At 45.4% G+C, this 17,983-nt stretch overlaps 1 protein-coding gene across 2 annotated transcripts in view; it reads right to left on the bottom strand.

Annotated features, from left to right (window-relative positions):
* Sbspon (somatomedin B and thrombospondin type 1 domain containing) overlaps positions 1-10,526 on the bottom strand; it is a 35,678-nt gene extending 25,152 nt beyond the window's left edge. Inside the window, exons 1-2 of one of the 2 annotated variants that reach the window (XM_021627007.2) lie at positions 10,418-10,526; positions 9,924-10,157 (exon numbers count right to left, since the gene is read on the bottom strand). In XM_021627007.2, coding sequence (XP_021482682.2) covers positions 9,924-10,137 — 214 coding nt within the window. In that variant the 5' untranslated portion in view covers positions 10,138-10,157; positions 10,418-10,526. Of the gene's footprint in view, positions 1-9,923; positions 10,373-10,417 lie in introns of those variants that run through there. The other variant, XM_060385827.1, reaches the window with a different exon arrangement.
* Positions 10,527-17,983: the final 7,457 nt, after the last annotated feature.

Raw genomic sequence — 17,983 nt, 5'->3', positions numbered from 1 at the left:
TAACATGTCCCTTCTCATGCTCATCTCCAGGTGAGCCCGCCCCATTTGAATAATGTATCTAAAGGAGGAAGCACCATAGATCGCATATTGATGGCTTTATCATCGTGACTAAGATACTGAGCACATCTGTGGACCACTTAGAATTGTTTATTCAAATTTTTTGCCCATTTTTGAATTGAGATTTTAGCTTTCTGTTGTCTTGGAATTGAAGAGTGAACAGGAACTCCTTGTCAACTTGATAATTTTCACATATTTTCCTCCGTCTCTGTGGTCTGTCTTCCTTGATGGTGTATTTTCATGCAATTTTTTTTTAATCCGATGAAGATTGACTCACTTATTTCTGTCGCTGGTATTGCATGTCCTCAGTATTGGGCTGTGTATTGACTTGCAACTCCAACATCATGAGGAATTTTGCCAATGATATCGCCTATAAATTTTATAGTTTGTTAGGTCTTTTACTAGCTTTAATATCTGTGCGTGGAAACAAGCATACATCTCCACTCATTTGCATTTGAATATCCAGTTTTCCTGGCACCACTTGAAGATACCACCCTTTCTCTTTCTAGTGGCCTTCACACCCTGTCAGAAGTTAATTGACTGGTAGCCAGGTGTGGCGGGGCCCACCTGTCATCTCAGCACTTGAAGGCTGGGGCCATTTTTGCTTAGATAGTGACACTTGTTTCAGAGGTTTCCACCTCTATAGTGGGGAGGGTAGAGTCACACAGAAAATTCCCCATCACGCCATCAAGGAATCAGAGAAAACAAATCTCTGGAAGGCATTTGAAGAGTCTCCCAGGCTGGTAATGGGCGCTGGAGGACTCCTCTGATCTTCATTCTTTCTTTGCTTCACTTCCTCCCCGGACTTCATCCCTGAGTCTAGCTCATCCTTTCATATGTAGAACCTGAACAGCACCTAACGTCTGGATTTTAAAATGCATTTGTTTCAAATTTTAAAATTTGGACAGGGGCCTGGAGAGATGACTCAGCAGTTAAGAGCACTGACGGTTCTTCCAGAGGATCCAGATTCAGTTCCCAGCACCCACACGGCAGCTCCCAACTATCTGTAACTCCAAGATCTGACACCCTCACACAGACATTCATGCAGGTGGAACACCAATGGACATAAAATAAAACTAAATAAATAAATGAAATGAAAAAAAAATTTGTACAATGCTGTAAGATAAAAATTGACCATGTCATTAACTAAGAATTTTTCAGTGTGGCCATGAGTTTTAATTTACTCATATATTAAGACATAACACTGGGGAGTATTTTCTGACATAGTTTAGCCTCTTAGGAATTCTTTAAACCTGTGTCTTATGCACAGCATTTGTTTGGCTGGTTTGTTACCAATTTTGAAGTCTTCAAGAGTCACAGAATCACTGCATTAATTCTTATTCGTATTTGTTCAGGACAAAAAAATTATTTGCTATTTTTCCAATCCAACTTTCAACCCTCCATAAAGAGCTGAGTACCAGGGTAAAACCCATAGTCCCAGATACTCAAGGGCTGAGACACTAGGATCGCTTGAGCCCAGGAGTTCACCAAAACAGCCTGGGTAAAGTTAATTGCAGCCCATCTCAAAATAAATAAATAGATAAGTAAAATAAAAGTCTTATAAAAACAAGCAGAAGTTCTAGGTTCCAAGACAATGTCTCTATGGCTTCATTCAAAGACAAAATGGGAGATAAATTGAAATATAATTGTATGAATTTAGAAAGTGTTCTGTAAGATTTTTTTTGCTAGATTAGTCTGGGATATTTATCTGTCTTCCACTAGAAGATTCTATTCTTGATTCTCTTGTGAACTTCTGGATATTTGGGTTGGAATTCCTTGTAGAGCACATGACATTTTTGGTTGCAGAGGTTAGAGGTACAGGAACCCCTGACAGATTTATTACAAGCCCCATATTAAGGCTGCATGACACATGTTTCCTTTTGAACTATTTCATTAGCGGCCCTGCCCCTTTCCCACTAGAGCTTATCTTTATAGACGACATACCAGAATGTTGTTTCTTCAAATTCAGTCTTCTCTATCTTCACATCAGCTTTTACCAGCTGCTAATGGGCTCTTCCACTCTGTCACCTAATCAGCTGGCGCATGATGGCCCTGGCCTCCATGCTGCTCAACTGCTTAACAACTAAAATTTGATGGCATCATCCCACTCCCTTCCAGGGAAGGAAGCCTAGATTGAATGGGTGCAGGAAATGCCATGATGTCTTTATTTTCTTTGTTTAAATGCAACTCAGTATTCAGAGGACATGAACTTGAATGCAAAACCTTGATTTGGAAAGTGATTCTGCCAAATACCATATGGGAGCAGAGAACAAATGCAGAATACATAGCTATGTTCCTGCTGTTGGACGAGTACAGCTCTGGCTCTGCCCACTGGAGAGTGAGGGTGATGAATCATTAGGAGAATGAGGAATGATGGAGCTCTTCTTATTGGTCAACTGGTCTCAGATATCCCTACCTCCAGGTACAAGAGAACGGCCGAGAATAAGATTGTACACAAGAATAAGATACATTTCTATATGCTCTGATAGGGACAGCCAGTCATATCCAAGCTCAATAATCTTAAAAATTGGCAACAGATTGTTTTTTTTGTTTTTTTTTGTTTTTTGTTAGTTATTATTATTGTTTCGAGACAGGGTCTCACTCAATTCTGACCTAAAATTTGCTATGTAGACCATGCTGTTCTTGAACTTTCAGAAATTGGTCCCAGGGCTTAGATTAAAAGGTGTGAGCTATCATACCTGGCTTCTCTTTTGTTCTTGTTTTGTTGTTGCTGTTATTTGGTTTTGGTTGGAAAGGGGCTACTTACTTTTCTATGGCTGTGATAGAATATCATGATGAAGAACAAATAAAAGAAGGAGTTTGTTTGGCTAATGGCTTCCGAGAAATAGAGAATCTGTTATGGCCTGAAGGCATGGCATGGCAGCAGATGCAGGAAGCTGGAAGACTGAAAGATCACATCTCTACTGCACACAGGAAACAAAGAGATGGAGAAGTCAGGTGGGCTGCAACGCCTCAGTGTCTGTCCACCATGACAGCTTCTCCAGCAAGGCTCCATAACCCAAAGCTTCCCTAACCTCTTTCAAACATGTCACCAGCTGGGACCAAAGGTGCAAATACTCACACCTGTGAAGAACGTTTTTATGCATGCCACCCTCATTTCATATGGGATGAAATCCAAACTCCTCACCACACACCACACACACACACACACACACACACACACACACACACACACGTACCCGCACAAGCACACTTGAGCACACACCACACTGCCACCCAGCTTCAAGTACACTGCCTCTTTCCTCCCTCAACAAAGGAAGCACATGTGTGCTCTAGGACCTCTCCCCACTTTTTCACGTTGCTTCGAACTGACATCGTAAAGTCTCAGACAAACTGCTTTCTCCGCAGAGTCCTTTTCTCTCTGTGCCTTAAGCTTGGGGAGATCTGGCCTCTGCCAGGACTCTTAGTCCTTGTTAACCTGTTTATATCTCTCGACAGTACCTCATCTTGAAGGTAATTTTATTATCTGTGATTTTTTTTTATTTGATTTCCAATTTTCCTTGCTCAAAGGTTTCAGCATATAGTGGGGAAAAAAAAAGTGTTTCCTCTCTGTGCTTCTCGTGGTCTTTCTGTTTCTGTATGTCTGACTCCCAGCCGCTCTGTGTGGACTTTTCCACAGAGAATTCTGGGCCTGTCCTTCTGTGGAGGAGATTTTCTCCTGTCTTGGATTACCATGGTCTTTCTCTAGGCCAACCACAGCTCTGAATTATACCAAAGACTACTCTTGTCTCCATGTTCCCAAGGGCATATTATTATTATTATTATTATTATTATTATTATTATTTATTAGGCTGTTTTTTTGTGTTTTGAGACAAGGTCTCAATGTACAGCCAGGATAGCCTCAAATTCACCATTTAGCTCAAACTGGCAACTGGCCTAAAATGACAATCCTCCTCTTTGAGCCTTCTAGGTGCTAGGATTATAGGTGTGATCCGCTACAATGTTTTCAAAGATAATTTAATTCTTTTCCCAGCCAGGTCTTGTGATACATGTCTGCAGTTCCAGCACCTGGGAGCTGAAGGAAAGAAGGTCAGGAGTTCAAGGCCACCCTCAGTTACATAGTGAATTCAAAGCCATCATGGGGGCTAGAAAGATGGCTCAGTGGTTAAAAGCTGTGGCTGATCTTCCAGAGGACCCAAGTTCAGTTCCCAGCCCCTGCATGGCAGCTCACAACTGTCTGTCTTCCAGCTCCAATTGACTTGACACCCTCACACAGACATACATGCAGGCAAAATACCAATGCACCTAAAACAAAAGTAAATAAATTAAAAAATAAAAAAATTCCAATGTATTTCTTGATGACACTTTTCTCAAGTGAGTACATACCACCACCACATCACAAATTAAACAACTCTCAAGAGTAGGCTCCCTCATCTTCTCCCTCCCATTGAGTTCTTTCTTCTCTGGTGTAGCATCTTGATCTTGTTCTCACGAAACACTCTCTCCTCACATGGACACAAGCACTCTTCACTATCACCCAGCCCTGCTCGCTGCTCCATCTAAAAGTCAAAAGCCAAATGCTTTCTCCCTCACATCAAGTTTAGACATATCAATGTCCCTAAGGAATGTTCTTTGCATGCATTACAGCAGTGCCCATTTGTTCACAATTATTGCTTCTTGACAGTCTGTAGAACTACAAAATGGCTCCCATGATGATGCTATTTTACATGTCTGCCATCTTCCTTTTTTTTTTTTCTGCACATGTATATCCTTTTCTGTGTGACCTTGTCAAAGCCTTTCTGAGACTCAGATAAAAAGAACTCTTTGTACCTCAAAAAAAAAAAATGTCAAGTTTTGTTATTGTTTTGTTTTTCCTGTTGTGAAAACTATGTCATCCTGTCCGCAATAGGCTTTTTACAAAATCTTTTAAGACATCAGGTGAACTAGTCTATAAAATTGTAGCAGAAGATGAAACAAGCTACTTTGACAGACAAGGAGGGTTTTAGAGATCATGTAAACGCAGAAGTGGAGGTGGGGAAATACAAATAAAAAATGTAATGATGTCTGGGCAGCGTTTCCAGGAGAACTGTGTTCTTTCATGCACTTGTGGGCCTCTCACTGTTTTGGTGATGCTCGGGGACAAACCCAGAGCCTCCTTCATGTTGGGCAAGGGCTCTGCCACCCAGCTACATTACGGTCTCCTTGATGCTATTTTTATACTTTCCAAACTACCCTCAACAGTTATACATGCTACAGTCTCTTCTCTTCCCACCTCCCTCCCTTCCCCTCTCCTTATTCCCCCCTCTCTCTGTATGTGCATGTGAGACAGAGACAGAGGCAGAGACAAAGAGAGAGAAGTGGAGACAGACAGGAGGTCCCAATATATCTCTGGCTGGCCTGGAGCTTGCTGTTAGGACAGACAGGCCTCATACTCACAGAGATCAGCCCGCCTCTGCCTCCCAGTGCTGGGAGTAAAGATTTGCTCCACCATGCCCGTCAGGAAACATTTTTAGAGTAAAATATAGGTATGTCTCGATAGCAGTACGTTCCAAAGCCACAAATAACACCTTGATGTGGTGGCCATGTACAGTCTCTTGACACATTAAGTTGGATCTTCAGGTGAATATGAAGAGAATTTTATGTGGCTAAGTTAGAGCCTGTTCTTAACATGGATGGGCTTGGGGTTCGGCCTCAGCACTGTAATTGGGGGTGGTGAGTGTAAAGGATTAGCAAAGATCGGGATACAGACCCCCGCCCCAGAACATTCAGCTGCCAGAACACTTGCTCTACCAGTAGTATCTATTTTCAGCTTCCCATAAACCATTATTATTATTATTATTATTATTATTATTATTATTAGAGGCAGCACAATAGAGTGTATAAAAGCTGTGGGCTCTGGATCCAGACTTTGTAGGTTCAAATCCTGCTCTATCATTTTCGAGTGGTGGTCCTTCAGACAATTACCTAATCCTTCTATGTTAGTTAATGAGACCAAAATGAAGGGTAAAATCACCAGGTTGTGGTAATGCCATAGTAATGAGTCAATAGCTGTGAAAGGGGTTGCTAGGGCTAGGAACGGTGTGGCTGGGGGCACAGAACAAATGCCCCCTGGGTGTTGATACTGGACTGCAGGCACTGCTGCTAAGTCCAGTGCTTTGAGTAAGGGTCACAGGCCCTGCAGAGGCAAAGGCAGAGACACCACAGGCGCCTCTGAGACTATGCTGGCTTCAGCTTCCTCAGTCTGCATTATCTCAGCCACCCTTCCTCTTGGCTGGTTGGGAGCTCAAGTTCATAAGCACGATGTCCCTTTTCCCACTGGATTTCAAGAGAGGACACGGGGGCTATTCAGTTTTTGTCCTGTCCTATGTGAATTAGTAATTGCTATGCATCTTTCTACCTTTTCCCTAGGTTGCTGTGAAGGGTTCAACACAGCCCACTGTTTCAGTGATCTTAGCATTAAGTTCACGTGAACCCAGGCCTGAGTTAGCAACTTGGGAGAGGCACTGGTCAAGCAAGACTTCCATTAAGTTCTTGCAGGGCAAGGTGACTTTGGTCTGGGTCTGTCTCCTCTCCGGCTATTTCAGATATCCCCAGTGGATGTTTTTGCTTTGTTGTTTGGTTGTCTGTTTGGTTGATTGGTTGGTTGGTTGGGTTTTAGTTTTTCATGACAGACTTTTTCTGTATAGTCCTGCCTGTCCTGGAACTCACTCTGTAGACCAGGCTGGACTTGAACTCAGAGATCCACCTGCCTCTACCTCCCAGTGCTTGGATCAAAGACATGTGCCACCACCACCCATGTAAAAACCCAATGTTTTGGTTTTTACTTATTATTTTCTTTGTAGGAAGAGAAGAGACTTATGGTACATTCAACCCACTTATGGCACTAAACCCAAGCCATCACCAAGTTCTGAGTTTCTTTGGTGTTATCTTCCAGTAGCACACTTGCGGTGCTGTTGTCATTTTGCTTCTACACATGAGATACTCTGAGGACCAAGAGACTGGCATACAGTCTCCAAAGCCATTAAGGGTAGGGATGGCAGAGTAAGGGTTAAACCCAGGACTCTTTGACATTAGGGATCAAATCATGACATTATGGCCATTTCTGGGGGGGAGGGAGAGGGGCAGGGATCACAAACAATAAATATTTGGAGGGAAAATTCCATGAGAATAGAGGCATTCTGCCAAAGCGTTGCTCTCACGGGCAGTTTCTGGCTGCATTTAGCTCTGGCCAGTGGAGGCAGGCCCACAGCAATCCTGACCCACAGTAAGTCAGCTTGCCCAGGGCTGAGGAGGCTGGGCCTCTCAGCTCCACCCTGCCTTTATCCTTAGCCGTAATGCATGAGCAGGCTCAGTCTCACCAAGTGGCTAGCTTCCAACGGCCTCTACTTCCTTCTTCTTATCACAAGAAACTTCAGACCAGAGCATGTACCAGCAAGGGTCTTGTTGGTCTCAAGTTTGCTTTTTTTTAGCTTACAAAGTTCCCCGTTGATCCTTAGGAAAGTATATTTAGGACTCTTGGATACACCTTTGAATTCCACGAAACGCCATTCCCTTCTCTGGCTTTAGTTGTTCGTCCAGCACTCATAGGCCTTCTCCCAGGCATGCAATTTCTATGATTGGCTTTAGAGTTCTTCACAGGATGGTAGGCTCACTTAATCTCGTGAATTCATCCAATAAGACCCCAGTCCAAAATGATTGATTTTACTATTTTTACATCCCAGGCTTTAAAAAGGGGGTATTTAGTTTCTTTGTGGCCAGATAAAGACTGGGAGGGTTTGTGACTCAGGCTAGACCTTTCAGGTCTCTTAGAATCCAGTTATAGCCAGACATGGTAGTGCACACTTTTAGTCCCAGCACTGTGGAGGCACAGGTAGGTGGATCTCTGTGAGGCCAGCCTGCTCTACAAGTTCCAGGACAGTCAGAGAGATCCTGTATCAAAAACCAAGAGAAAGAAATTTCTCTCTGTGACCCCCTCAGCCCTCGGCCCTCTGGAGGAGCCTGAATCTCTCTTTATCTGGTTGCATTCACTCTGTCAGGTTTGGGGCCTGGGAAGCACCCTGACCCCCAGGGCCAACTGGATGGCGATGCGAAGAGGCTCCACAGTTTCACTCCAAACTGTCTCCCCTATTACCTGTTTTGGTGATAGTCCCTCCTCCCACCCCCATGCCCTACTTTCACTGTCCATGATCTGTTATCCACAACCAGCTACAGCTTGAAAATATTAAATGGAAAATTCCAGAAGTAATTAAAAAATTTTCGCTTTTATGCAGGACCGAGCAATATGAGGAAACCCCTCGCTGCTCTGCTACTGTGTTTCTTTCAGAATACTACCCATCCCTCTGTCCATCACCTTACTGCTAGGCGAACTTTCTGCCCATTAGCCAAGCAGTAGCCTCCTCCGTTGTCAGATCCACTGTGGTAATAAGATGGGGCTTTATCTCACTTAAATGGGGCCATGAAGTCCAAAAGAGAAAAAAAAAATACAAAAGAAACACCAGAGCATCAAACATGAAAGGACAGATGGACCTGGCATGGAAGGACACACGGGAACAAAACAATCAAATCAAGCTGTGAAGCATCCGCGGTTATAGCGGCGAGTGTCCCCTGCAGGAACAGGGATCCTCTGTACGGTGCGGTGCGCATGTGGTTTCTCTGTGTTCCTCGGACACAATGACTCCCTGAGGGACTGTATCTGCACTGTGGTCCCCTCCTCATGCTCACCACAAACCTGGGCTGCGGGACTCCAGCTAATTTATAGGCAAGCCCCTCGAGAATGAGTGATTCGGCAAACACCACGGAGGTGCAGCTGAGGCACGCGTGGCTCAGACTCACTACATTCCCTGAGTAATTGGCTTTCCCAGCTTCCTTTAGTCTGAGGCAAGATGCCTTGAAACAGGGGGGAAAAAAACTTATCAAAAAAGGGCATCTCTGTTACCGGTAAATATTTAGTTCTCAGTCAGTCAGTAAATCTTCGAGCTTTTCGGCAGTGCCCTTCCAGTATCGGGCCTGGATGACTGGCCAGCCTCGGGGATGACAGGCTCTTAGCAAGGAGGCAAGAGACGCCTTGTTGCTACTGGGCCTCCGGTTCCTGGGGTGTGGCACAGCCCCAGAGAACTTGAGTGGGGACCAGTGAGTTCCAGCCCTGTCATATGTGCAGTTTGGGGACTGATCTGATTATCAACAAGCAGAGAGAGCTTTTGTTTCCAGAGCTGACTTTTAGGCATAGCTTGTCTTCCAGGACCATGTTCCCCATTTCTTCACCTTCAAATGCAATTAAGCCAGCGATGACTGGAAGGGGTATGGGACTGTGGGATAGTACGGCAAGTTAAGTAAGAAGAGGCCTCGCTCCGAAGCAAGGCTGGAGGGATTAAAACACTATACAGACTCAAGAAGGGGGAGGGGGGTCCTAAAGATAGTTCCAGAGAGCACAGAAAACCTCCTCACAGGAAACTGCTGCGGTTCTTGTTGGAGCCCACCGCAAAACACTTGAGACCTCCTAGAAAGCCCCTCCCAGGGCAAGCGTGGCCCAAGGTGGGATAGTTTCACCTTCCTGACCTCATCACCCCTCTCCATGCCCAAACTCTATCTTTGAGGTTGACAGAATGTGTGGGGAAGGCTGCCCCAGGGACACACCCCTGAAATCTGTCAGGGCCGTCCTTCCAGGCTTCAGATGACTCTACGCAGCTGGAGTTGTTGAGTCACAAATTCATCCCCAGAGGTGGCCCCACCAATGTCCTAGAGGGGAAGAGTGCTTGCTTGGGGACATTTGATCAAGAGGACTGGGAAAGCTAGGGATCCAGGGGAGGGCACTGGGATTGGGGAAGTTGATACTGGGCTGGGCTGGCCTGGAAGCGACCAGAACACTCCTGGCTCCTAGCGGTCCCTCCCCGGGCCCAGCCACCGACCTGGGCACGCCCTGGCGTAGTCGAAGCAGCAGTCCCCGGTGAGAAGGCAGGCTTGGTCGCAGAAGCACGTTCCATAGACCCTGTCCAGCCTCCAACCGCGGGCAGTGCAGGCTGGGTCCCGTCCAGGACAGCAGCGCCCGGCCTCTGAGCAGCCAGCCAGGGCCCCGGGCCACAGCCGCGCCAGCGCGCACAGCACCATCCACAGGGTCCTCATGGCCAGAGCTGCTGCGACACCTGCGAGCGGACCCAGCCTGAGCCCGGGGCTGGAACCCCCGCTCCTCCGACAGCCGCAGCCCCCGCCCTCGGCCCTCCGCCCTTCCGCGCCGCCCCTCGGCCGCCCTGGCTGCGCGCCCGGCGGGCTCTGGGAGGGTGGCTCTGGGCGGGTGGCGCCCGGGCCCAGGTGGGACGCGCCTCTTCTCCCGACCGCCAGCCCGCCGCGCCGAGCCCGTCCCGGATAGTTCCGGAGAGCCGCAAAGCAGGTGCCTCCTCCTTACGTCTGGGGACGAGGTAGCCCGTGTCTGCTTGCGCCCGAAAGTTGTCACAAACACACACACACACACACACACAACGGCGCCCTGGCGCACCCGGGCAACCTCCAGGAGCCCCAGGTCGCTCACTCTTGAAAAGTTCTTTCCAAACTGCTTAGCCAACTCTCAGACATAGGAGGAGCCAGAAGTATCTTTCTGCAGCATTTTACAGTGGCCTTTTCTGGCCGAGGAAGATGCTACTGTTGAGGACGATTTCCCAAAATGTTTTTTGTTTGTTTGTTTGTTGTTTTTAAAGCTCACTCTAAGGTATTTGCCAACTTTGGAAGTTTTGCTTGCTCATCTTCTGTTTGCTTGCTCGCTTGTTCCTGCTGAGGTGAAGGCGGGACCCAAACCCTGTCCACCACAAGGTCCTCCCTCTGAGCTACACCCTGAGCCCAATTTATGTGTGTTTGTTTGTTTGTTTGTTTGTTTGTTGAAACAGGGACTTATTATGTAGCCCTAGGCTGTTCTGGAGCTTAACTGTGTAGACCAGGATGGCCTTGAACTCCCGGAGATCTGCTTGCTTCCGCCTCCGAGTGCTGGAATTAGAGACATGCACCACTACGCCCGGCTTCACACCCAATTTCTTACTGGTGTTTCTTTCTCTTCTCTAAATAGATTCAATTTTCCACACTTTATTCTTTATTCACAGAAATTTATCATGGAAGTTTCACTTTTCCTTTGTGATCTTAAATCATTTAATTAGCGTAGTTTTGGAAAGACACATTTTCTACATCTGAGAACTTAAGAAATCCAACTAAATTCGGAGTCTAGTTTGTTCCTTATCCATACAAGGTCTTCTCAAAATGGAATTTCTCTCGTTGGAGAGAAAAGTAACGGAAGTTAATTTTTCAAACTTTACTAGAAACACAGAAAAGCAACTTAGCAACCAAATGTAAAAATTAAACATGAAATAGAGGGGAAAAAAACATTTAAGGGTTGTATCTGATAAGCCCCAGTCTCGGATTGCTTTGAACAATGTAGAATGTAATCTTATTTGATTGTCCAAAGAAAACATACAAAAAAAATAAGAAAGAAAAGAAAAGAAAAGAAAGAAAGAAAGAAAGAAAGAAAGAAAGAAAGAAAGAAAGAAAGAAAATGTTTCTTTGTGAGTTTCTACAAAGGAGTTCTCAGCACTGGAAAGCTTGTTTGTTTTCTTTGGGCAAGTATTTCTTCCTTTTGCAGTTTAAAGACATAATATGCACTTCTTTGTATTCTTAGTTCTTGATAGTTGAGACTAAATAGTCTTGCCAACAGATTATACACACCCTCTGGCCTCCTCCTGTTAGAAGTTTTATTAGTAGTTTTGTAGCAACACATTCATGCAATTTATCTTCCAGCCTCCTCTCCTCTGTCTTCTCCATGCAATGCCCCTGGGCAGATAATTCTGTAATGCCATAGGAATCTGGAATAGTGCCAGAAAGGTATAAGAAGCAAGCAACGCACTGACTAGTTTATTTCCCAGACAAAAACATGAAATGAAATGAAATGAAATGAAATGAAATGAAATGAAATGAAATGGTAGGAGAAAAAAGGAGGTGAGCTCTGTCCTCACAGAAGAAAAACAGTGGGACAGGGGAGATGGCTGGGTAGTTGAAAGATCTTGCTGCTCTTCCAGAGGACTTGAATTTTGTTCTCAACACTCACTTGGAGTGATTAACTGCCTAAAGCTCCTGTGCCAAAGGATCAGACACCCTCTTCTGGACACAGAAGACACACACACACACACACACACACACACACACACAGAGTCATGTGTATGCATGTAAAATAAAATAGAGAAGCAAAAAAAAAAAAAAGCATACTGTCAAATGCTCACTCAAATACCATGCCTTCACTCCTCTTTTTCTTTATGCACCAACAAAAGCAAAAGTTGAAAGTAAGGAAGTTAGAAGTGGACCAGAGCTGCAGGGTTAGAACACTTGTCTGTCAGGAAAGAAGCCCTGGGTTCTACCCTCCAGCTGCTCCAACCCAAGGAGCTTCAAGTTCACACTCTGGGGATTTGGGCCTTGTAATGAGAAAGGACTTGAATCTAGATTAGGTTCTGCCTTCTTTGACAATCACCCCTGCATCTTCATCCCACACAGAATGCTAATCTGGTCTCCAGGAGAAGCCTACAGGAAATCCAGTGACAGATGTAAACTGGACACAAAGTGTCTGTTGGTGACTAAAGGTCCACCCCCTGTCATGCTTTTAGGCTAAATGCAAGGAAAGGGCAGATGTAGTTTTATTGGTGTGCAACAGCCAGCAAAGTGTAAAGTAATGCTTTACATGTAAAGTAGCAAAGGTGCTCCCACCTTTGCTAGAGGCCAAATGCAGTCAGATACAATGACTCTCTTTGTTTCCCATGCCGGGAGGGGATGTGAAGAACAAGAATCACTGAGACAAATAGAGGAAGTAATCAATTGTACCTTTAAGGACTTCCTGTCTGTTATCTTTGAGAGCTATCCAAGATTGGGAAAATTACAGAGGAAAACTAAGACTGGACAGTTGCATCAGATTCCAGAACACAGTGGTTGTAAGGGCCCTCCACCTGCATGGTTTCTCTTGATCCCTTATAAGTGTGAAGAAAATATCTCCCCCATCACAAAGCTGAGAGACACGTTAAGTCTTCAAAACCCTCAGAGAACTACCTATCTTTACATAATCATATCTATCTGTTAACCCTAGGATGTATACTCCTGTGATAAATTAGCCTAGTGTCTGATATGACTATGAGTTAATTAACAATTAACTTACATTACCTAATATCCTAACCTTATTTCCTCTCTGAATAAGATCATTAACAACTTAAATAACCATCTCCCAATGACAATAGCCCCAGAAAACAACCAAAAAACCTACCCAGCCCCCTTTAAAGGAAATTGGACATCGTTCCCATGAATTTTTTCTAGCTGACTTTTTGGACAGAAATCCTGTTAGGGCACCCAAAGGAAACTGGAAAAAAATGGTTAATTAAGTAAGCATTAACATGAATGCTTTGAATGTTGAGAAATTTCAGGCTTAATAGAAGTCCTGTTTGGAACAGTCTAAAATGCTGGACCTACTGAGATTAGTAGCTTTCTTCAAAGCTCTCCTCAGTGGCTAAACAGGCCCAGAAACAAAACTGCCCTTTCCAAATCGCTAAAGGCTCTTCTATAACTTACAGATTGTGGGATAGGATAGTGAAAAAAGATGGTAACCGAAAATAAAGATGGGTAACATTAGGAAGTACTGGGCTGAATACTGTAATTGGGTATTTGGAAACCAAAATATGAATAATTTCCTAAGAGACTTGGATGCATTTAAAATGTAAGTTCTCAGGCTGAGGAGCTGGGTCAGCTGATAAGGAATACACCCATGATCAGCTTCAGAGTTTCGTACACACATGTGTGCCCATGCACAGATGTGCACACACACACACACACACACACACTTTTTCTGAGACATAATTTTACCATGTAGCCATGACAAATCATGACAAATCATGACGGTATAGGTCATGCCAGCCCCAAACTTGTGTTGGCTCTCAGGTCTCTGCCTACTGAATGCTGGCACTTCGGGCAGGCACCACCGTGCCAGACATGATTCTTGCTATTCTTTCCCAAGCTATCGGAGTCCTTTCAAGAGCCCTTTCCTGCATCTGTATCTCAACAGGCTTTGCATCTCCCTGCAGCCGTTTAAAGGATGCAAACCTCACAGAAAGGTCTTTGGTCCATTTTGAACTGAGTTTGTTTTTGTTCAGGTTCGGAGAGCTGGATCCGCTTCCATGCTTCCACACGTGGGTACCCACTTTCTTCAGTGCCATGAAATACAAACTGCTTCATGGGGTGGCATGTCACCCTTGCCCAGGGCCAAACAGATTCTCTTCACTTTGATTTTAGTTCATGTGCCACCAAAGCAAGCCTCCTAGGTAAGGTTCAGTTGGCTAATGTTTTCTGAGTACTGGGGCCTAAACCCATGGCCTCCCTCTCTATCATTGAGATACATTCCTGGCCCTTGATTTGCTTACGCAACATATTTATTTTATGTGTGTGTATGTCAAGTGGGGAGCATGAGTGTAATGGCACTTTTTGTGGTGCTTCTTTTCTCCCACCTCAGGGGCCCAGAGGATGAACCATCTAGCCGGCTCCTAGCCTTTGTAGGTTTTTGGAGGGAGAGGCTTGTTTGTTTGCTTCCTTTTGTTTTGCCTTTATTTGATATACCACTGTGTAGCTTAGGTTAGCCTGGAACCTGTCATCTCCCTGCCTCTGTTTCCTGAGTACTAGAATTATAGGCATGTGCTACCGTATCAGGTTTGTTTCTCTTTTTTCTATTACTCTATTGAAATTTCTGTTATTTGTTCCATCTGTCCCTGTTTCCACAGATCCCAGAGGACAGTCCCTTTGGAAGTGACAATTCCCATGATTCCATTGGGCATAAATATCTGAGGTCTGTGGGTATCTACAGTGTAAACCCAATGAGTCATGGGGCTCCTCTTGTAGCTGGAGCTGTGGTAGGGGAGTCAGTCACTGTTGATTCCTACAGGCTTTGTGCTTCAGAATGGCAACACTGATGCCACAGAGCCCTTGCTTGGTGTTTTCTTGGAACAGCAGCAGCAAGACCATTGGACCAGTCAGAACATCTTGGGTGTTACCCTAATGACCATAAATAGATTCCTAGGCCAGTGTCCACAAAAGTTCGGAAAAATAAAGAGAAATGCACACAAAACCCTTAACAGCAGACAGTCCACTGCGTTCCCTGATTATGTCAACCCCAAGGACTGGAAGAGATAGCTCACCCATAAAGTGCTTACATGAAGGCATAGGACCTGAGTTTGGTTCCCAAGCACCCACAAAAAGGCCAAACACAGTCGTATGTATACATAATCCCAGTCCGGGGATGGGGTGGAGATAGAACATATCAGCAGAGCTGCCTGGATGCTCAATCTAGCCTAACTGGTAAGCCCCAGATTCAGTGAGAGACCCCAGTCTAAAAAATAATAATAATAAGGTGGAGATGGGTAGAGGAAGATGCCTAATGCCAACCCTGGCCTCCACGTCCATGTTCACACACCTGCCCCCCTGCCCACCCAATCAATCCTGATCCTAACTGAGGCTCCCGGAGAATTTTTCTCAGTGCGTTTGTGGTAAAGAGAAGTAAGGAACGTGCCTCCATTTCACCATCCACGTCACACAGAAACTCCCACAGTGCCAGGGTCAGTGTCTCCTGAGCAAAGTGAAAGACAGGAGAGTAGCAATGTTTTCCAGCTGCAATTTGTTGTAATTTGTTGTTTTTGTAGCCTTTTTATCGCACTACCCCGTGGATCATTAATAGTTCATCCTGACCCACACACCAAAATAGCATGAGCAGGTTCAACACCAAATCAACACTCCGCATTCGTGGCAAAGGCAGCAGCCAGGTTCCAGCGGGCTTCTCCACCCACAGGATGCTCTGCAGGTACGGCCACGCGGGGCTTTTGCTGTGATAGGGCTGCGCAGACACCGGTGGCGCTAACGCTGGCTGGGGCTGTGAGCGTCTGTGCAGAAGAACCTCTGCTATGATATGTTTCTAGCAGCCACAGGCACCACAGCCCGTTAGCCGGTCCACACAGCCCAGAAACCATGACGTTTTCTTGAAACACGGAATGCCCTCTTGGCCTGCCTTCTCTTATTAGAGATGCAATACAGGCTGGACGGTTTATACAGGTGTTTACTTGGCTCACGGGCCTGGGAAGTCCAAAGGCATGGCGCCTTCCTCTGCTCAGCTGCACGATGACCTGGGGGAGAGCATGAGAGAGAGAGAATGTTCATTTTATAACAGCCATTCTGTGATGACCCATGGATTCATGAATCTGTGAAGAGGCTTCATGATCCGAGTCTCCCCAAAGGTCAAACTTGTTAACATGCTGCCTTGGAACGGCTGCGGAACACATGCAACCCACAGCACCTGCCAGGGTCACTTACCGCCTTCTCGGGCCGCGCTGTAGCAAATGGAAGCTGTGAGACCCACACCCTAACTTATATCACCTCGGCCTTTCCACAGGAAAAGTCTGTTGGACCCAGTCAACGCACCCAACTCGAAAACTCTGTCAGCTAATAACGCGCCCCAGTTTGTACACTGTGGTGCCTTCATCCGTGTGTAAGGGGTTTATGTAAGACGGAATGCTAAAACTTTACAATGGTGCAGCCAGAAGTCTCATGCCAGCGAGCGTGGCTGATGACGGCAAAGCTGCAGTCAGTGCCAAGGCCTTCTCCTAGGCTGCATGGAAATTCTTGGGAATTATAAGCGAAGGCTGAAAAAATGCAAAGGAGAAAATCATCTGGTTGACATTAAAGAAGACACGTAAATCTGGTCCTTGTACGGTAAAATAGCCTCGGATCCACACCAGGAATCTTTATAGCAAATTGTTCCTTCTTCCTACACGCAAACGCTGTGTCAGCAAAGGGCACAAAGCCCGGGATGGAGGGGGGAGCATTAGCCAGAGAGATATGTGCCCCTTCTCTGAGAGGAATGTTCCTATTCCATTTCTTTCAAAGAGACTAGTGGGAAGCGAGGGCACTCCCTGAGAGGCGGGCGGCCCCGCGTGGGTGTGGAGGCAGGCCATAGCTGTGACCTTGAACCTAGACATTTGCTTGAGAGAAAATGTGTTCTTTGCACGCTAGGCCTCCAAAAAAATTCGCATGTACTGCGAATAACGGAGCTACTATTTGTTAAGGCCCATCTGGCCCCAAGGATCCACACAAGCGCAGCTGCTGGGTGGTGCTAATAGTTATTCTTCATAGCTGAGGGGATTTTAACTGGATGATAAGGAGCGTGTCCAGATTAGAGACGCTCAAGTCAGTTCTGGGTCATCCTAAGAGCTTTTCTGCTCACAAAACCAACTGTAGGACTTGTTACGTATTAAAATTAAAATGCACTGGCCAGTAGGGCACGGGGGTGGACACCTTTATTTTCAGCAGATGGTGAGGAAGAGACAGGCAGGTTTTGGAGTTCCGGGCAGCCTGGTCTACATAGTGAGTCATAGCTAGCTGGAGCTGCATAACAAAACACTGTCTCTCTCTCTCTCTCTCTCTCTCTCTCTCTCTCTCTCTTTCTCTCTCTTTCTAAATATATATATATATATATATATATATATATATATATATTGCCTAGAGGACTGGCTCAGAGATTAAGAGCACTTGTTATTCTTTCTTAGGGCCAAGGTTCAATTCCCATCACCCACACTGTAGGTCACAACCATCCACAGCTAGTTCCAGAGGATCTGACTCTCTCTTCTGACTCCCACAGGCACCAGGCATGCACACAGTACACATGCATACACACAGGCAGGACACTCGTACACATACAATAAAATAAATACATCTGAAACAATTTAAAATAAAAAATCAAATTTCATAGGCATTGTATAATTAATGAGGAATGGGGCAGAAACTACGAAAAGACGGGGGTTGTGGGGAGTTTTCTATTCTACTGTTTCTTGAGTTCTGAAATAGTTAGAATGATTGAGGTGGAGGCTGGGAGGCATGGATTCTAAAGCTGATTCTGTTGTCCCCTCTGGGTGTGAGTTGGGCA

The sequence above is a fragment of the Meriones unguiculatus genome, chromosome 6, assembly GCF_030254825.1.
Source record: "Meriones unguiculatus strain TT.TT164.6M chromosome 6, Bangor_MerUng_6.1, whole genome shotgun sequence".
NCBI lineage: Eukaryota > Metazoa > Chordata > Mammalia > Rodentia > Muridae > Meriones > Meriones unguiculatus.
Note: the sequence above shows the minus strand (reverse complement) of the source record. Positions and strands in the feature narration are given on the sequence as shown.